We start from the raw sequence: 22,094 nt of genomic DNA, 5'->3' as shown, positions 1-22,094 counted from the left end.
TGCGTAGAAAGCTGTCCCTCTGCCTCTCCCTTCCCTGCCTTCTCCAGATACCCCTGGCAGAAAGAAGAAAGAAAAGAAGCAGAGAGGTTGTTAGAACTTAGCTTTTAAGGTCAGTATGAGAAATGCAGAAACACTCTGTAAGACTGCCCAGTATAAAAACACCAGACAGACTGTAGTTTGTTTTGAGTACTGACTCTTAAACTTTTCCATCTCTCTAATGGAAGTGTTTAGAATACTCATTTTTTTTTTTCTCTGTGGCAGTTTAGGCTAGGTGCCTTCTGTTACTGCCACAAAAGCTACACCTCTGGTGTTGCAAGTGTCCAACCCAATAAGGTGGACACAGGAAATGGCGTATTTCTACCCATAAATCCTGCATTGTATAAATCCATCTCTAAAGTCATTCTCTTTCTCTTTCTTCCCTCTCTGCTCCCGTGGGAGATGCTCCCTATCGGGTAACGGTGGGGGAGTATCTCAAGGCCTCTTAGGCCTGTCTAGGCCTAATGCCAGGAGAAGGGGGGGGGGGCAGTCTCAGACCTGGCCAGCCTGAGACTAGCCTAGCGGGGGGGGGGAAGAAAGAGCCCTGGGGGTTTTGGGTATACCCTCAGGTGGGGAGAAGGGAAGAGTTGGGAGGCCTTTGGGTGTTGTGTAAAAGACTCTGTACGCTTTGGGATATCTTTGCCACTATGCTTGGAGTTTTTGTAGTTTCACCAATTCCTTTTCCATTTAAACTTTCCATCACTCTTCAATCCATTTGTGTGAGTGTCATTCTTTTGTCCCTCTTGGGGCAAGAGAGGGTCTGTCTGGCCTCAAACCAGCACACTCTCTTACCTCCAATTGTGATTTATTTACATTCTTTTACTTTTCTGCTTGAACTCTGTGAAAAGAAATTAAAGGCATAGCCTTAAAACCATCACAGGGATGAACACTTTCTTATTCCTGCTGGCCACAGTGTTTCTAATTCAAGCCAGGGTGCCCTTGGCTTCCTTGGCCACTTGGGCATACTGCTGACTCATGTTTAATTGACAGTCAACCAAAATCCCCAGGTCCCTCTCAGAGTTTCAGCTTTCCAACCACAAATCCTCAAGTCGGTAGCTTGGCATGGGGTGGTTGTGACCCAGGTGGAGGACCTGGCACTTGGCCTTGTTAAACTTCATACAATTAGCCTTGGCCCATCAATATAGCTTGTCCAAGGACTGCTGCAAAGCCTCCCTACCCTCTAGCAGATCAACACAGCCTGCAAATTTACTGATAGTGGATTCAATCCCCTCATGCAGATCATTGATAAAGATATTAAAGAGGACAGGCCCCAGTACTGAACCCTGGAGGACACCACTGGTGATTGGGCACCAGCCAGACTTAACTCCATCCACCACCACTCTTTGGCCAGCCAGCCAGTTTTTTATCCAGTGCAGAGTGCACTTATCCAAGCCTTGTGCCATGAGTTTCTGAAGGAGAATGTTGTGGGAGACAGTGTGAAAGGCTTTACTAAATTCCAGGTAGAAAATGTCCATAGCCCTTCCCTCATCCACTAGACAGGTCACCTTATTGTAGAAGGAAATCAGATCAGACAGGACCTACCTTTCATAAACCCATGTTGACTGGGACTGATCACCTGGTTGTCCTGTGTGTGCCACGTGATGGCACTCAGGATGTCCTGCTCCGTGACCTTTCCTGGCACCAAGGTCAGACTGACAGGCCTGTAGTTCCTGGGATCATCCTTTCAGCCCTTCTTGTAGATGGCATCACATTTGCCAGCCTCCAGTCAGCTGGGACCTCCCCAGCTAGCCAGGACAGTTGACAAATAATGGTGAGTGGCTTGGTGAGCACATCTGCCAGCTCCTTAAGTACCCTTGGGTGGATCCCATATGGTCCCATAGACTTGTGCACATCTAAGTGGCACAATAGGCTGTTGATCATTTCCTCCTGGACTGTGGGGGCTGCTTTCTGCTGCCCATCCCTGTCTTCCAGCAGCTGAACCCTCAAGAAGCAACTGACAAATACTGAGGCACAGTAACTGTTCAGTAGCTCAGCCTTTTCCTTGTCTTTGGTCACCAGGTTCCCTCCTGCATCCAGTAGTGGGTAGAGGTTCTCCCTAACTCTTCTTTTGCTGTTAACATACTTATAAAAGCTATTTTTGCTCTCTTTAATGACATTGGCCAGGTTGTGTTCTAGTTGAACTTTGGCCTTTCTAATTTTCTCCCTACATATCCTTGCAAGAGCCTTGCACTCTTCCTGAGTTGCCTCTTCCCATAGCCAGCAGACTTTCCTTTTCTTCCTGAGCTCTACCCAAGGCTCTCTGCTTAGCCAAGCTGGTCTTCTACCCTGCTGACTTGTCTTTTGATGCATGGGGACAGCTTGTTCCTGTGCCTTAATGATTTCCCTCTTGAGGAATGTCCAGCCTTCCTGGACTCCCTTGTCCTTCAGGACTACCTCCCAGGGGATGCCATCAACCAGTCTCCTAAAAAAAGTCAAAGTCTGCCCTCTGGAAGTCCAAGGATTTAGTTCTATTGTCTTCTCTTGTAAGTTCACTGAGAATTGTAAATTCTGCTCTTTCAGCTGGCCTCAACCCATTGATCCAGCCTGCCCAGTTCCCTCTGAAGAGCCTTCCTATCATTAAGCAGATCATCACTCCTACCCAACTTGATGCTCTTTATAAACTTACTGAGGGTGTACTCAATCCTCTTCCCCAGATCGTTGATAAAGATATTAAACAAGACTGGCCCCAATACTGAGCCCTGGGTAGCACCACTAGAGACTGTCTGCTAAGTGGATTTAACTCCATTCTTCACCACTCTTCGGGTTGTCTTTTTTCAAGTAAGAGCCTTTGCTTTCCATGCAATTTGCTCCAGAGACATGTTTACACTGAATCTTCAAAATGACATGGAGGGAGAACAAGTTAATACAGTGCAAGTGTGTTAAGGAGAACAGGAAATGCTTCTACTAATATATTAACAATAAAAGGAGGACTGAGGAGAATCTCTGTCCTTTGATGGATGTAGGGGGAACATAGTGGTCAAGGATGAGAAAAAGGGTGAGGTACTCAATACCTTCTTTGTCTCAGTCTTTAGTATTTAGACCAGTTGTTAGCCTGGGTGTCTGAGCTGGTTGTCAAGGATGGGGAGCAAAACAAAGCCCCCATTAGTCCAAGAAGAGATGGTTAGGGACCTGCTGCACCACTTAGACATACACGAGTCTTTGGGGCCAGATGGCATGCACCCATGAGTACTGAGGGAGCTGATGGAAGTGCTCACCATGTCACTTTTCGTCATTTACCAGCAGTCCTGGCTAAGTGGGGAGGCCCCAGCTAATTAGAGATTGGTGTGGTGGGTTGAAACTACCACAATTGGGAAACATGATGCCTATCTACAGGAAGGGCTGGAAGGAGGACTGGGAAACTACACACTTGTCAGTCTGATCTCAGTATCAGGGAAGATCATAGAACAGATCATCTTGAGTGCTATTATGCAGCATGTGCAGGACAACCAGGTGATCAGGCCTAGTCAGCATGGATTCATGAAAGGTGGCTCAGGTTTGGCAACCTGATCTCCTGTGATAAGGTGACCTGCCTTTTGGGTGAGGGAAAGGCTGCAGATATTGTTCACCTGGACGTTAGTAAAGCATTTGACACTGTGTCCCACAACATCCTCCTGGAGAAACTGGGTGCTCATGGCTTGGATGAGTGGATGCTTTGCTGGGTGAAAAACAGGCTGGATTGTTGTGCCTAAAGAATGGTGGTGAATAGAGTTAAATCCAGTTGGCACCTGGTTACAAGTGGTGTTCCCCAGGGCAGAGGCTGATTCTCTTTAATATCTTTATCAGTGATCTGGATGAGGGGATTGAGTGCTGCCTCAGTAGGTTTGCAGATAATACTAAATTGGGTGGGATCGTTGGTGTCCTTGAAGGTACAAAGGCTGTGCAGAGGGATCTGCTCTGGCTAGATTAATGGGCCAAGATCAGTTGTATGAGGTTTAACGAGGCCCCATGCTGGGTTCTGCACTTGGGTCACAACAACTCTATGCAAACCTATAGGACTGGCAGAGAGTGGAGCTTACTGGTCGAAATAGTCTCTGGAGTTGTTGGTTAGGATTTGGCTGAACATGAGCAGGCAGTGTGCCCAGGTGGCCAAGAGCATCCTAGTCTGTATCAGGAATAGCATGGCCAGCAGGAGTAGGGAAATTGTTCTCTCCCGATATTCAGCACTGGTGAGACCACACCTTGAGTACTGTGTTCAGTTTTGTGGCCCTCACTACAAGAAAGACATTGAGGTCCTGAATCATGTCCCAAAGAAGGGCAACAAAGCCAGTGAAGGGTATGGAGAACACGCCTTATGAGAAGCAGCTGAGGGAACTGGATTTGTTTAGGTTTGAGAAGGGGAGGCTGAAGGGAGATCTCACTGCTCTCAACATCTACCTTAGAGGAGGTTGTAGTTAGGTGTTTGTCAGTCTCTTCTCCCAAGTAAAATGTGATTGGATGAGAGGAAATGACCTCAAGTTGTACCAAGAGAGGTTTAGATTTGATATGAGAAGAAACTTGTCTCTGAAAGGATTATCAAACATTGGAATAGGTTTCCCAGGGAGGTGCTTGAATCCTCATCCCTGAAGGTGCTTAAAAATGCATTACTTCTGTTGCTAAGGGATATGGTTTAGTACCAGACTTGGCAGTTCAATAGTTGTACTCTGTTGGACTCTGATCTTAAAGGTTTTTCCAACTGAAATGGTTCTGTGATTCTAAGTACATTTCCCTACTTGCAGCAAAATTCGTTATGTTAGGATTAGAAGTTTTCTGGTTTATCCCTTTAGTTATTTACCGAGGAAGAGTTTTAAAGATGCATTTGAGAAAGGAGGTGGTATTTAAGCCTTTGATAATGAAAATCACATCTATATGTTTTGCTGTATTTTATTATTTTTAATCCCAAACTATTTAACCTTCAACTGGCAAAATTGCTGACAAATGGCAGCTCTATCTTTATCAGTCATGATTTTCCTATTGCAAAAAAACGTCTATTAACAATACGACAGATGTTATGTGCTTGGAATTTTTTCCCTTGAAGGTGGAAATAAATAAGCACTTTCACCTTCATCTCACTAAATTGGATGATATACATGACTTCTTTGATTCCAGTGCTGCTGCCAAACCTTTTTTTCTACATTTTGTGATCACAGGCATCTAATGTTATCATTTTGTTCCAGTGCACACCAAAACAGTGTGCATGCTATTACCTATGTTTGTTTATGTCTTTAGGCTCCACACTGAAGGTTTATTTCATGCAGTAGTGGCAGTGCCTTCACAAGACTTCATCTCCAGCCCTTCCAATTTATTATATTCTTTTGAGTGTATGTTCACAGATCCCGCTGACACCAGGAAGCATTTTGGACTGTTGTATTTCAGGTAGTTGTACACGTCAGTAGTCAGACATGGCTGCCTTGCTTATAGAATCATAGAATGGTTTGGGTTGGAAGGTGATTCCAAAGGTCATCTAGGCCAACCCCCTGGTAGTCAGCAGGGACATTCTCCACATAGATCAGATTGCTCAGAGCCTTGTTGACATTGATCTTGAATAGCTCCAGGGATGGAACCTCCCTGTGCAACTGTGCTGGGCTACACCCATCCTGGATGGGGCTGAAAGAACCCAGCCCTCCAGGTGGACAAAAGAAACTCAATCCAGGTGGGACTTGGTTCCTTCCCTCCCAGGAGAAGGCGTCCCCCTGACTCAAAAGTGGTCTATTCCACTACCCCTTCCTGTCTAGCAAGCCTATAAAAGGGCAGACATCTCACTGCTTGCTATCTTTCCTGCCTTGTCCGCTGGAAAGAACATTGCTGCTGCCACTGCCTCCTGCACTGACCATGTGGCCAGGGCCGACATCTTCCAAGTGAATCTACTCGCACCCGGGGCAATACAAGGCCAACCAGGCTTGGTTTTATATAATTATATATAATAATATTAGTATAATAATATATAAAATATCTATTATATAATATGTGTATGTAATATTTATATATTTATATATAATAGCATTTATATGTAAATAATATATATAATAATACTATATAATAATATATTATATAATTTTATATATATATAATTTTTTTGGTGAAAAATGTACCTCTTCTACTTCCAAACTGATTCCAGACTATTTATTTATTTTGTTAATTTACTTCTCCTCTTTCCTACCCCTTTTTTTTTTCTTTCCTCCCTCTCTACCTTGCCAGGAAAAAGGGAGGGGGGAGGAATCTCAATCTGTTATCATTTGAGCTCCTAAACACCAGTCAGAGCTCAAAGCAGCACAGCAACCTGCACCCGTGTTCCACCACGCTCATGGTAAAGAACTTGTTCCTAACATCCAATCTAAATATACTCTTCTCTAATTTAAAACCATTGCCCCTTGTCCTATCATGGGCTTTTGTGAATAGTCCCTTTCTAGCCTTCTTGTCGGCCCCCTTCTGGTACTGGAAGATCACCATTAGGTCTCCCCAGATGCTTTTCTTCTCCTGACTGAACAACCCCAGCTCCCTCAGCCTGTCCTTGTAGGAGAGGTGTTCCAGCCCCATGAGCATCTTTGTGGCCCTCCTCTGGACAAGCTCCATCAGGTCCATGTCCTTTCTGTGTTGAGGGCTGGATGCAGTACTCCAGGTGTGGTCCTACCAGAGCAGAGTGCAGTGGCACAGTCACCTCTCTCAGTCTGCTGGCTATGCTTCTTTTGATGCAGCCCAGGATGATATTTGCCTTCTGGGCTGCGAGCACAGAATTTCCATTCCTTCAGGTGGGTGGAAGTGATTGCTGCTGAAGGCAGGTATTCCTTGAGAAAAAAAAATGTTCTAAGCCAAATGGGACATAGTGATATCCTTATGTTACGTGGGCATTATAGTGTCTCTTAAAATGCGTGGGGATGCTGTACCCCAACTGCTCAATTCAAAGCTGTTTGACCTAGCTGTGAAAATGTGGAATAATGGAGCTGAAGTTTTGGCTCTTTCACCTAAGCAAATATTTTTTTGCTGTTGAAAATTTACAAGCGAGTCAAGACTTTTTGTTTGCTGTGCTAAATACATATAAAACATGCACATCTTTATGAGGTCTAGTTAAACACATATTAAAATGGACAAGCCTGAATTTGAATACCCAGAATTTGTACTTGTATTGAGTGCACATCAAATTAATTTAACTATAGTGGATCATTGTTAAGACAATCATAAAATGTATCAGTGCTGTGCAAAAGTCACTGTTTCCAGTCTGAAACTGGCTAAACACACTTTCATTGAGTAAATTAGTAGATGGATTATTGTTTCTTTTTTGCCTTTGTTCGTTCATTTGGGTTTTGTTCTGCAATAGACTATAAAAACACAGCCCTCACCTATAGTAAGGGGAGTGAGATCAGTGCTAAACTGGCTTTCATCACTTTATTCTGTATGTAGTATTCAACAATGCTATAGGATTTCCTTCTATGTTAAGTTTAGGATTCCTGAAAGTTAAACAAAATGCATAACTTCACAGAGCAGGGTAGCAGAAGCTATCAGATTCCCATTGTTCTGCTCTTTGGTTTTGGACCTAATACTGCTTTTTCTTTCAAAACTTTGGACAGCAACACAAAGAAAGCAGAATTATCGGCTATTTGTGTACTTTTCACAAGACTGGTAAATATTGGTACAGCAGATCTGTGATTTGGTAGATTGAAATGCACGACAATCTTCTTACAAAAAGAAGGGGAATTTTATATAAAGTGTTTTCACCAGTGGTGTTGGTGTAAAAAATTAGGTAGCATATACTGAGGTAAAATACAGTAACTATATTTGTTCACGTTTCTGGAGTCTTACAAACAACCTACTGTTTATACTGGTTTTTTTTCATTTTTAGCAATCTTACCTGAAAACTTTTATTAAAAAAATGAGCCTTTTTCTGCCCCCTGCCTTTTTTTTTTTTTTTAATAGGAGGAGGCTTCTAGTAATTAGCTGGATTTACAACAAATGGCACACAGACTGCTAGCTCTGCATGTGTGCTATAACATTGGTGTTTACCCTATTATATTGCAATTTGAGTATGTCATAAAGTTTTATCAGTGATCACATACAAATAAACTGGAATGCAGAAATAAAAGTCATGAAATATTAAGAAAATTCAGTGTGAAGTAGTATGTATTGAATTCTGTATTGTGATAATTGCCTTGGTTGTGAAAATTGTAATGGAATACAGTGATATTCGTCATTTATATTTTGTGGTGGTTGGGTATTTTTAGCAAATGAGTTGTCAGCAGAAAGGCTTCATTAGACCCATCAGGGTATCTGCCCATGAATAACAAATCCCAAACTGTACTGACAGTTTCCTTGAGCCAAAATGATGGAGCACCTCTGACAAAAGCCATATTGTGCTCTCCATGTGAGAAGTCTGAAGAACAAAAGAGATAGTTTGTTCTTAATTTGGTCAGGTTAATATTGACACAGTTAGCTTAGAAGAATCATAAGTGTGTGTAATGCACATTTGCAGTGATCACTTGGGTAAACTTTGGCTTCATGAATTAGAAGCTGTTGCTAGAGATGGAGAAGTTACAAGTTCTTTGGCTGTTTCTCTGAGATTTTACTTTTTTTATGGGATCATCAGTGTTTGTGGTCAAGTTATGTGAATGAAAAAAAAAGAGATTGCTGTAAGAAAATACAGTTTCAGGGGAAGGATTTTCACAACAATATGCAATCTAACTAAACTGGTATTTCTCAACAGAAATACGTAATGATTGAACAGGTCACGTTCAAAGTCTGTGGATTTCATGAACTTTCTCATTCTGTTTACCAAACATTACATTTGCAAAATGTATTTACTACTGGATTCGATTTATTTCAAGTATATTACATTTCTAGTGTATTAACAGTCCATTTTTAAAAATTATAGGTTACTTAGAGATCATTGTGACAACTAGTAGTGATTACATATGCCATTTACCTCCTGTACACTCTGCAAATGTTAATATTTAAGTCAGCACATGCACAAGTAAGGAAAAGTAATGTAAGGATGAATAACTGTTTGACCTTTGTCATAGTTTGGCTGTATTTGAGTGTATTTCCTACTATACTAATTAATCAATAGTATATTTTACACTGCTTGTAATTAATTTGGAATGTAGCATCTTAACTGTTGAAATGATTAGCATTCTTTTTGTTTGTGAAGGAAATGTTTTATTTTCTGTTAGGATTTAAAATACATGCAACATTCTGGTTGTTTACTTAGGCTAGCAGACTGGTGGGAGACTGCATATGTCTACCATGTCTTTTAATGTATAATCTTTGGTAATTTATAAGAGTTTATAAGAGTTTATAGTTTGCAGCTCATGCTTGTGTATGGAGTATGTCTGGACTGCATTGCTGGTACCAGTTTAAAAGAGTAAACTTTAGGGATGTGTGGTGGGTTTACACCACACAGACTTTGGAAATTTACCCCAAGGAGTAAATTACCACACTACACAGAATTTAGAAGTAAAATGAAATTATTATTTAGAAAAAAAAACCCTAAATATAAAACCATAGAAGGTAATAAACATACAAAAATACATTCACATATAAAAACTAGACAATAGCTCAGCTAAACCTCCTCCCCCTGTACAGACTCAGACTGCCCTAGACAAAGGTCCAGAGGGGTTTTATTAGCTAACAAGTTATTATCTCTATCTCTTGTTCCCGTTGCTGTTTCTTACCAGGAGCCTAAACAAAAACTGTCAAGCCAAGCAAGCAAGGTCAGAAGCAGAGTCAGAGACAAAGAAGCAAGGCAAGAGAGCAAGACACTCTGTGTTCCCAAACTATATAGAAATTTGCAGAAGCCAATGAAATGGGATAAATTTATCTTTATATTCTATTCAGCCCCTTTGAGATCATCCTTCCCACTGGACTTGAATTCTCTGGAAAAACTTATTTACAATTAGGACCCTAGTCCCTTAACCTGTAATAGAATGCTTGGGGCCTAGGGATGGAATTAAATTAAGTTTTAGGAAAAAAAATTATTTAATGACATTTATTGAAATTAATAAAATTACTTTTGCTTATTTTAAAAGTAATAATTAATTTCATGCTTTCATTTATAGTTCAGTCACCTGAAAAAAGAGGTGAGGTAAAATCATGATGCTGTAAGTCATGGGATTGATCTTGCTTTTATCAATAGCTTAATCAATTTCATTTTCCAGCAAATTACTCTTTGATTTATTCTTTTAATGACGTCTGTTAGCCTTGTGTTTAGTTTGTGCATGCATGTAGTGAAGAAACAAAAGAAGTGTTTGTTGGTGGTTATTAAAATGACTGTTTATGGCAAAACTGAGTAATTTGTTGGGTAGTGTTTGAATATTACTTGTTACCTAGTAATTGTAAATGTGAGAAGCTTGTATCATCCTCATGTCACAGAAGGAACAGGGTCCAGAGTTTCATACCTTTGCTCAATAATGACTTTCAACAGAAAGTTTTCTTATTGATAGGCTATGAGAGAAAGGAACAACTAAGATGTGATCAGCACCCTGTGAAGTCCATACTCGGGATGAAGGAGAGAAAGTCTGGGAAGGGAAGTCTCTCCACTAGTCAGTGAAGATTGGCTTAGGGATCAGTTACACAAATTGAATATACACAAGTCAATGCGCCCTGATGAAATGCACCCAAGAGTGTTCTGACACTGTTCTCTATTGTAACAACAGCTTCTCAACAGCAAATAGCTGCTAGCGTGTGTATTGTTCATATCCCTATGATGCCTTAGTGGTCCTTGGCCTTAAACACCAGAAATACATGTCTGATTGCCCTGCATGCTCATACTGACTCTGCAGTTGGCTGTGGTTGTGACAAGGGATTTTGTCTGTTTGGGAGTTGTACAGGTAGGTCAAGAGATTCCTCCCTAAAAATACTGCAGAAAGAAGGATTTTTGTCACCCCCCAATCTACCACTTTGTGACTGCCAAATGCAGGCTGAGACAGTGACAAACATGTTTTGGTCAATTCATGAAACTTCCAGTTCAGTCACATGATTTTAACAGAAAATTTCTAATATCTTACATTTTCAACTGATACTTTCAATATAGAATATTAAGCATCATGAGGCTTGAAGGCTGGACATTTTCGAGAATGATCATTTACTTAACTTACATGTAGCCGTAAAACACCTTGCAGACTAGATCCTTGATTGGTCCATGTCTTTCTCTGTGACCTCCTAATCTTCCTGAATTTGCTGTAACTTGGTATTGGTATTGGAACTGAGATAAAAAATTATTAGAGATTTTCAAATGGTTTTGAATCTGCTCTAGTTTACTTTTTTTGTTCTATTAGAATTAAACTTCTCCAACTTGTCCTGGTTTCAGATGGGATTTTCATCCTAGTAGCTGGTACAGTGGTGTGGTTTGGATTTAGGATGAGGATAATTTGTAACACATTGATGTTTCAGTTGTTCCTAAGTAGAATTCTAAAATCCTAAGTAGAAGGATTTTTTTCAGTTCCCATGTGCTGCTACTGAGGTGGTGCACAGGAAGTTGGGTGTGGCTGTAACCAGAACAGCTTACCAAACTAGCCAAAGTGATATTCCATACCATAGAACATCTTGCTCAGTGTATAAACTGGGGAGAGGTGTCTGGAAGGAGCTGTCAAGAGGACAGGGCAAACTGGCTGGGCATGGTCAGCAGGTGGTGAGCAATTGCATTGTGCATCACTTGTCTTATTGGTGTCTTCCTTTTAATTATTAATGTTACTTTAATTATTAAACAGTTCTTATCTCAACCTGTAAGTTGTGGGTTTTTTGCTTTTCTGATTCTCCTCCCCATCCCAACAGAGGGGGAAAAGGGAGGAGAAGTGAGCAAGTGGCTGTATGGTGCTTAGTTACTGGCTGGGGATAAGCCATAATACAACTGCAGTTAGAAGTGGGATAACTGAAGTAACTTTTCCATGATTAAGTGCATTTTGGTGCTTTTTCTAATAGGCCCAGTTCTTGACTTTCCAGAGAAATACTATTGGGTTGAACTGTCAAACCTTACCCACCATAATTCTTCATCATAAGCCCCTGTTCAGATTTCATATATGACTATCCATCAGTAAACTGACAGCTGACTTTTTTTTGTGCATTAATCATAGAGTCATAGAATACACTGGATTGGAAGGGACCTCTTAAGGTCATCTAGTCCAACTCCACTGCAGTAAGCAGGGACATCCTGTAATAAAATATAATTTTATATTTAATATTTCTGGCGGTGGTATCTTCAGACACACTGTAATTTATTTACAAAGTATATTTAGAGGTCCTGTTATTTGGTTGTGGGTAATATATTCCACATACAAGGACTATGAAGACAGTTAAATGATTTAAGCAAAATTGTGAATTTTCAATTCAGTGATTTAAATTGGAAATGGAGGTGCCACAATCTACGGTTTCCCACAAGGGGGATTCTGTAGCAAATTAGCTGGGTACTCACAGCTTTCTCCTCTGTCTGTTGTCTTTCCAGACACTGTAACTATAATTCAAGTGTTTTCTTGGCTCGGAGAGGGCTAAGGGGCTTCACTCTCCTCGTGTGCTCTGTCGCCGGGCTGTAGCCTTTCCTTGGCTCAGAGAGGGCTAAGGGGCCTCTCTCCTCTCATGCACAGATCACAACTTCTAGCAGTGCAGCTCTTCTGGCATTTCATTCTCTCAGGGCTTTTGCCTTTCTGCTCAGGGCTGTCAGAGGGTTGGTTGCCTTGATCCAGGTGCAAGGCCCGGGTGTGGTTTGCCTGCTCAGGCGGGCTCTTCAGCTGCAACTCTGGCAGGATTTGGATCTTGCTGCTTCTCGGTAAGAAAAAGGCCCAGGTGTAGCTTGCCTGCTAGGGCAGGCAGTTCAGCTGCAGCTCTGGCATCATTCAGCTCTTGTTGCTTTCTCAGCGAGAGCAAGGTAAATTGCCTACCATCTCTGTTGGTTTAAGTACTGTCCGAAGACAGTTAGTATCTGTTGGTACCAGAGAAACCTGATAGCTTAACCTATAGGATGGGGCATGTTCAAACATGGCCAGGGGCACACACAATTCACAGGTGTATTACAAGGTTAATTACATGTGCTACACATTTGCCTGGACCATCTGGACCCCAGGAAGTGTCCAGGTTTGCATATTCACAGGTGCTCAGCCCATTGTCTGGCTTAGGGCATGTTTTGGGGTTTATCCCTTCAGGACACATCCCCACTAGATCAGGTTGCTCAGAGCCCCTTCATGCCTGACCTTGAATGTCTCCAGGGACAGGGCTTCACCAGCTCCCTGGGCAACCTGTTCCAGTGTTCCACTACCCTCATAGTAAAGAACTTGTTCCTAATGTCCAAATCTGCATGAATTTCATGAAACCCACATTTTTATATGCTATATGAACATAAAAAATGTTAAACAAACATATTTTAGGGTTTTAAATGTAACTTACAAGGAGGGAGACACATTGTGAACACATTTGAGTAGATTAATAGATAGTATTTGTATATATGTAACCAAAACAGTAATTTATTAGGTAGGAGACAGATGCAGTGGAATAACATGCCAAACTGCATATACAGTTGTGATGTGTTCATGATGAACTGCTGTTTATTCAGAGCCACTGTAGCTTGGCAGGGTAAGAAGAACGATTATCTAGAAGTCAACAAAAAAATATTTCGTATTCTAATAGCAGAATCATAAAGGAGAAAATAAAATTTCTAAGACTTTGTTCACTGTCAGTTCTCTGAAGTGAGACATTTACATTTCATGCATCATGTCCTCAGATGAGGAAGAGGGATTTGTGGTTTATGTTGCAAAATGCAGATAGTTGAACATTGAGTTACTCCAAGAGTAAGGAGAACAGGAATGATAAATGCAGTGTTTACCTCCTGTGTATTGGGTGTGGAGTGAGTGTGAAACCAAGCACATGACTCAATTTCCCAAGACATTTTAAAACTAGTTTGCTGTTTTCTGTCCTTGTTTTGGGGGTTTATTTTCTGAAGACTTGCATAGAATTCAAAGAGCAGGAATAAAGGTGTCTAAAATAACTGGTGGTAAAATTGTACACAGTCATGTAACATAATGGATACATATAAAGTTAGCTTATACGATTTCCTTTTGAGTGCCTGATTTTTCAGCTCAATAACATTTGCATATTTCAGAAATATTATCTTTCTAACAGAAAAGGAGGTTTTACTAAAGAAATAATAATAATCCAATACTTTTAAGCAACATTACAAAAGCAAGTAGCAGGAACAAATAAGAGTTCTATTGCAGCAGCAGTTCCAAGAAGACAAAACCTACTTTTAGCATTTTAGCATTTTTCAGAACTGAAAGTCCATTACTATGCTGTGAGGTTGCTTCTTGGCTTTTTTTATGTGCATAAATGTTTCGGCAAGTGGAATGGAATTCTTTTGACACTTACAGACACTGATGCTTATTAATATTTCTGTCTATTTTCACCACTGATTTAGATTTAAAAAAGGCACAGAAAAGTCATTAACATTTCTTTTAATTTCTTACCATATTTCAGGACTGTGTTTTACACAGGAGTCTCGTTGGTGATCTGAAAGCATTCATAGATAAATATGGGTTTGATGTACTTGTCATTTTGGCCAGCTGTGTGTCAGATGAGAAGCAAACAAAACGACAGATAGCAGTATACTCGGAAAACGTAGAGCTAGGCAATCAAGTAAGTACCTGGAAAAATCACCAAGTAATGTCTTTCCTGGAAAAAGTGGGGGTTTTATTTAAAGTAGCATTTACCAAAGCATCAAATAATTAAGTGGGGTCAGAAAGTAGCAACAGTTGGCTGTCAGCTATGGCTGTTTCAAGTGACTGCATTATTTCTATGATGCAAGATGAAACATTGTGATATTTATGATTTGTTTCAGACCATCCTAACAGAAAAAGCATATGGTTACAAGAAATACAGAAAGAGATGAGATCTTTCATTTTAGCTGAAACCAAATTATCTTTTTTTAACTAGTTTTTGCTTGGTTTTGTATTGTGATCTTCACAAATGAGTCTTCAGCAGTGAAGGTAAATGGTAATGACTAGAACTCGTCTGTGTATGTTATTGTTAAAGAATTCAAGCTCCAAAATGAAGCCTAAGTACTACTAGGATATTCCCTTACCAAAGCCAAGTGCTGTCCATTTCTTGGGCTATGTATGTCCCCATATGAAAGAAATAATGGTAACTTTTTTGACACTTTTTATCAGTCTTAAGAAGTCCTGATTTTTTAGACAGGTGGCTGAAGGACTCTATTTCTTTCAAGGTAAGTATAAATGTATTTTACAAATATAATTATCCCCTTTTAGAAATACTTTTCTCATTTACGCTTACGTATTTTATGCAGATTTCTTAATGCAACAGCTAAACACATACTTGGATTTTTTTTTACTAATCGAAAGTGAACTTGAAAGTCAAATGGTATCATTTCAAGTAAATATTGTAACAAATTATATAATGCATATTTTGTGTTAATATATTTTAACACGTTATCTGTTTGGGGATCATAATTAGGTGAAATGGCCAGGAAATAGATTACTAGAAATAGATAGGTATGGCTATGTTACACAGTGAAGTGGTCAGTATGTGCCCTTAATGTCCATGATTGCAATGGCTTTTGAAACATCCTATTTTTCAACAGATCTGCTGTGAATTAGAAGAATGTCAGAATCCTTCTTTGGAGCTGGATCCTGTAGAATGTGGATGTGACCAAATTCTCATTTATCTTCAAGAAAATTCTTTGGTGACCTGTGATCAAATTTTTCTTCTAGTTAAGGAAGTTATAAATAGAAGACAACCAGAAATGGTGTCAAACAGTAGAACTTCTTCTACTGAGGCTGTTGCTGGAAGTGCTCCACTTTCACAAGGTTCTTCTGGTATCATGGAGTTATATGGTTCTGATGTAGAACCACAGCCAAGTTCTGCCAATTTAATAGAAAATCCTCAAGATATAAATGGATCTATACAAGCCCACGTTGATGTTAATATAGACCTTGTGAGTCCTGACAGTGGACTGGCTACCATTAGAAGTAGCCGGTCTTCCAAGGAGAGTTCTGTTTTCCTTAGTGATGATAGCCCTGTTGCAGAAGGTGCTGCTTCCCATCACAGTCTTCTGCCTGGCTTTGATTCCTGTAGCCCTATTCCTGAAGGAGCAATAGCCAAAGAAGAAAAACCTGAGTCTGGAGATAATAATAACTTTGATCTTTTCAATTTTGATCTAACACCCTTGGTCACAGCTCCATCTGAATCATCATCTCGTTCTGTTGACTGTTCCCCAGCGGATGACTATTTCCTCAGTAGTGATTCGTTAGAAGGACAGCTCACGGTGCAGAAAGAACTTGATGAGACAGACCTCTTAGGAGATGGTACAGCAAATTATTCAGCTAACTTACTTGTGACAACAAATGAGGAAGATAATTTAGCAGAATTTGATGAGAATCCAGGCGAAGAGTGTGAGAAAATTTCAAGTTTGATTGATTTAGTTGAAGGTGATTCTTCTTCACCAGAACTGTTGAAATCTGCTGATTCAAGAATTCCACCAACTCCTATGAACAGCCTTGTAGAAACTTCACCATTAGATAATGGGCAGCCCTTATTTTTCCCACAAGATGTCATAAAAAAAATTAATGAAATAGATGACACAAACAATTGCCAGTCTCATGTTAGATATGGAAGCTGGTGGGATGGCTTTGACTTAGAGTCCAGAAATGCTGATACATGGAGTTCAAGTGAGCAGGAATCTGTATTTCAGAGCCCTGTCTTATGGCAAGATTGTAAAGAAAGTCCTTTGCTACGAAAACATATTGATAGAAGAGCCTCAGATTCTGTATTCCTCCAAAAACAGCCAAAGCAAACAGAACACATGAGAGCAGGTCTGTGGGATAATCAGTTTAAGCAAGATAATCAGAATCATGAAAATCAAGAGAAAAGCAATGAACATTTGTGTTTGCAAACTACTCCTTTAGGGGAGACAAAGCAAGAAACAGAGAACTTTACCAGAGATCCTTGGAAGGTCAGTCAGCTGACACCTGTGACATCAGATGCATGGTGTAGTGGTGACAGGAAAAGTAATGAGTTAGATGGAGATCCTTATAAAGCTTGGACTAAGTTTGATGCAGAAGATATTGCTAGATCCCGAGAAAATATATGGAACATACATGAAATGGGTAGAGAAAAAAAATCGGTGACTATTCCTGAGGAACGGGCCACATCAAAAACTAGTTTAGCAGATTCTTCAGAAATTTCAGTGGACAGTGAGACCAAAAATCCATCTATCCAGGTATCTCCAGAGGCCTGGGATAAAGAAAGATACTATTCAATAGAAGAATATGGAAAATCTGATAACACAAATTCTGTTTTCAACAATATGCAAAATAGTTCCAAGCTGCAAACAGAGGATAAATCTGTATCGGGTAACTCTAAACAGAGACAAAACCAAATTGAAAATATACAGACCTGGGATTTGTATGATCAAAATATCAGGAAAGACATTACAGAAGTAGTGGTGCCGTGGGAAGATACCTTCTTGTATAAAACCTCAGATCTCAATTCATCAAACATAATGGAAGATCTAGTTATTTCTCCACCAGACACCAATTATTCAACATCTGATTCATATATATCACCTACATTTGTGGGAGATGAAAGAGAAAATGAGGACAAAGATTTTGATGAAGAAACAGTTATTGATGAATTGATAACCACAAATTTGTCTGAGCCAAAAGTACTTGAGAAAGCAGATAAGGAGCCATTATCTCCTAGAAACATGAGTGTTTCAAGCACCAGAAACACAGACATCTGGAACCTTCCCCTAAACGGTGTCACTAAGTTACAAGAAAATTGTGAAATTACTGCTTTTTCTGCCTCTGCTACACCTTTCTGTAATTCTGAACAAATTGATAATCAGTGTTTTTCAACTGAGATACATAATAGTGAAAATAATTTTTCTGCACCTGAAAACAGAAGAATAACCCTGCTATACAATCAGACAGTGAATGACTTATCACCACTACAGAATGATTTCAATACTAGACAGACATCAGCTGAAAATGTAGAAACATTGAACAGTGTTTCTGTAGAATATACAGACACATCCACACCAACTTCAGACACTGGGAATGGTTTGGATCTGAAAATACTTGACTTAGGGAGTCAGATACTCAGTATGGAGGCAGAAAACATTGCTGATGTTGATGAAAAGCTGGATAGCCAGAGTTCGGTACAGCAGCTGAACTCACAGAGTGTACAGAGTGAGAAGAGTTGTGAAGAAGGCTGGGACAATGCCATTGTCATCTCTCTGGAGGGAAAAGAGGAATATAAGAGAAGACATGAGATATGTGGACAGGAAATTATTGTTGGCATTTGTAATAAACCAGTGCAAGAGGACTGTGGATCTTCCTATAATGCAGATTTGGAAGAAAACAAGTCAACAACTGAAGTTCCCAGCTCCCTGGAAAAAGTGATAAACAGTGTTAATCTAGAAGCGTTAGTCGTAGAGAATGAATCATTTTCTAGTCAAAGTAATCCAGTCAGTCAGGAAGAGAGGAAAGACTTGTCAGAGAATAATGCAGAATCTTCTTCAAGTGCTTCTGAGGAAGGCAGAAATTACAAAACTTTTGATGACTCCAGACCACAAAATTATAGCGAAACATCACAGCTGCTTTCTGAGAAAGCTGAAAAGGAGATTACAGTGATAGAGGATGCAACAAGTACTGATATGGAAAGTATCTCTGAAGGTTCTGACAAGGATGGTGATAATTCTGAAAATAATTCTTCTGAAATGCATGTAAATTCAGCCATCTGGAATAATTGTGAAAAGAGTGGTCATCACTTAGCAGTATCAATTCCTTTGATGAATGAAGGCCAAGAAGCAGTGACAGAAGTGAAAGAATGCTTACGTGAAGTGAGTCCTCACTATCCGGGCATTTGTAATTCTGACGATAGCTCAGAACTGAACAGGATGCATAAAGAGTCTTTCACAGATGAGTTTAAGGAGAGTCCTTCTGGATATGTCTGTGTTCCTGACATTACAGATATGTCAGTGGTGGCAAACTCATTTTCACAGGAAATAGAATCTGGCAGAAATGAAAACTCTGAAAATTTAGAACCTGATGATAATCTTTGTGGAGATGCAAGTGTAATGCTTAATGACAGTTTTCCCCAAACTGCTTGGAATTCTCAGCCATGTGAAGATTTGCAATCTCCTGGAACAAGTCCTGAGGCAAGTGAAGTTCTTGAAATACCAAACACCACAATTAGCCTTTCAAAAGATATACAGATCAAAAGTTACTTGGAAGAAGATAATGTGTGGAGTGATTCAATAAATGATTATGCACACTCAAGTGGAACAAGTCCTGATTTAAGTGATGCATCTTTCAATGTGTGGGGAGACCTTCCAGTTGCCAGTCATCACAAAGAGAGTAGGGATATATGTGATATTAAAAATAATAAAAATCTTGAAGATCCTAGTAAGAGAAATGAATTTGGGAATGAACATGAGGAAGGATTGGAAACAAGTGCTGAACATAACAAAGCTCCTAAAAGCTTAGATTTTTGGAATGCCCATGTAGATGATGATACTGTATCTTCTTTATCAAGTCCTGACATAAATGAAGATTCAGAGAATTCAGAGGCATGTTCAGAAGTGATTCATGAAGATTCCGTAGATGAAAACCAACAGCACAAAATGTTTGAAATTGGAGAGGATTGTGCTCAATCCAATGCAACAAGTCCTGAAGTAAATGAAGACAATTTACTTGTAAAAACTGAGGTGGGAAGGGAGGTCCAAGTAGGCATTCTCAGTGAAAATCCTGAGACAGCTGTAGCTAGGAAAGTATTGCAGGAGGACTTAACTGTAGTGGAGAGTAATGAGACTTCTGAATGTTTAGGTTACTGGGAAACACTTCAGGAAAAAGCTCAGGTGAGTGTTCTCAGTGAAAAAACAGGTAGCAGAGAACACTCATATCAAATGAATGAAGATACTACACTGACTTGTGCTGTTGGTGATGAAGAGAATTCTTCTAAAGCTGTAGATATGTGGAGTATGTCTTTGGAAGCTGATTTAAGAACAGATCCAAAATCCACAGTAGGAACATTTGGGTTTCCAGATGACAGTTCAGAATGGTGGAATTCACAGCCTTGTGAGGAAAAGCAATTGGAAGATCAGTATTCTGTTTCAAGCCATTCTGCAACAGAGCAGTTAACAAGTAATAAGGAGAACTTCTGGGGATCACCTTCACAAGATGAAGAACTGACAGAAGCACGTTTCAGTAGTGGAAGTAATGATGAAAATCAGCCTCTTCCCTTGTGCTGTGATGAAAAAGAAAATGGAAGGCTAGTATATCCTGTGAATATTCCTAATGGTCCTATATATCAAGACACGGTACAGTTCAAACAATTTGATCCTTTCATACTGGATGAAGAAGAAAAGGGCTTGAAAGAGCAGTTGTTTCCTACAGATCACGAAAATCAGCTGACTTCTGATCAGCAGAATAATTTTTCAGATGAGGAAGAAGGTATGACAAATCTATCAGTTCAAGAAATCACTGTACTAGATCTGCCAAAAGAAAACAAAGCAAATATCGTATCTCAAGAGCAACAGTGGGATACCTGTGAAAGATTAGAAGTGCAAAACTCCCCACCAGGTGCTTTCACTGTAGAAGACATATGTTTTGAACTGACAGAGAAGTCAAGTCCAGAGTGGGGTATATTAGTCCCCCCAACTGCACTTATCCCAGATATCTTACAGGATAACACACAGGAAAATAATCAGCAGTTTTCAGTGGAGCCTGACCTGTGGACTGTTGCTGAGCGGATTGTGACTTTGAAATCAGATGGTGAAAATCCTGATATATTAAGTCACTATGACCAAGACAATAGTTCAGAGGCATCAATCAGTCCTGATGTGTGCCAGGAGTATGAAGCTAAGCATGCTTCTATCCCATATTCTCAGAGTGGGATGGATCCTGAAGACAAAGATAGTCAGCCAATTCGCACACGGTCAAATAGTAAAGAGGTAGATTTTGATTCCAAGTGTCAGCTAGTAATGCAGAAGGTAGAGACACAGTGTGAATGTGCTAGCCTCCAGGACTATGAGCAGGGGAAGACTGATGAATCCTATCAGCTTATCTCTTCTAACATTCAGGAGACTCCTGAATTTGCAATTTCACAAGAACATGGTCTAGAAAATAAACTTGTTACTAACCCAACTGATGTGGCTGAAATTACCAATGAATTTTTAAAAGTGTTGCCTGTAGATGTGAAAGACATGTTTCATGAAAATCATGTTCCTACAAGTCATCATGCAACATCAGCTGATACAGCTAAAATAGCAACCTCCCAAATGCAGCTGGTTCCTGTGGATTTCACATTACCTAATAGGACAGAACAATGCCTAAAAGAAATTAGTGCCTTGGCTGAAGTTGAAGAATATTCTGATATTGACCATACAGCAGTAACTAGTGATAAGCTAGACAAGTCAGAAGACTGTGTGGATGAATCTGAGACAGGGGTAGAACATAACATAATGAACACATCAGTTACTAGTGTCCCAGCAACTACATGCAGTAGGCTGAACATACAGGCAGTAGTAGGCAGTGAAACAGCAGAAGGGGAATCAGAGGATCAAGAGATAGTCTCTTCCAGATCCTTTTTGCCTGGTGCTAATGAATGCCACGAATCTGATTCAAATAGTCAACTGGCTGATGACACAGAAAAAGAATCTGAAGATGTAATTGAAAATTGTGTTACTGTATTTAAGGGAGTGCTTTGTGACCAGTCACCAGTGGTTTGTACTCCACCATCCTGTGTATCCTTTGATGCTGAACCCTCTGGCAGCAGAGAGTGTGTAAAGGATGAGCTGGTGTTACAGCAGCCATTTGGTGACAGTATTTCTTTGGAAAAATCTTCACTACTGCCAACTCCTGAGGAACATGCAGAAGGCATCCTAATGACCAGAGACAGCAGTATTCAAGATCGGGTGTCTGAAATATCCACAGAGTGCCTTCAGGAAATTGGCACATCAGTACCTTCACTTTCCAAGACTAAAGTAACTCTGGGAGCTTCTGTGATTGTGATAGGAAAACCTGAAGCAGAAACATCTGATCTCAACTCACCGGCAGGTGGAGATAAAACATCACCTGATGGTAAGAAAACATGCT

General features: G+C 40.1%; 1 protein-coding gene across 1 annotated transcript in view; it reads left to right on the top strand.

The window, feature by feature from the left end:
- PRUNE2 (prune homolog 2 with BCH domain) overlaps positions 1 to 22,094 on the top strand; it is a 554,668-nt gene that overhangs the window by 482,241 nt on the left and 50,333 nt on the right. Inside the window, exons 10-11 of the mRNA XM_054397589.1 lie at positions 14,458 to 14,616; positions 15,578 to 22,079. Coding sequence (XP_054253564.1) covers positions 14,458 to 14,616; positions 15,578 to 22,079 — 6,661 coding nt within the window. The remainder of the gene's footprint in view (positions 1 to 14,457; positions 14,617 to 15,577; positions 22,080 to 22,094) is intronic.

Source organism: Indicator indicator, chromosome Z, assembly GCF_027791375.1.
Source record: "Indicator indicator isolate 239-I01 chromosome Z, UM_Iind_1.1, whole genome shotgun sequence".
Taxonomy (NCBI): Eukaryota; Metazoa; Chordata; class Aves; order Piciformes; family Indicatoridae; genus Indicator; species Indicator indicator.
The sequence above is the reverse complement of the archived record's forward strand: the minus strand, read 5'-3'. Positions and strand labels throughout refer to the sequence as shown.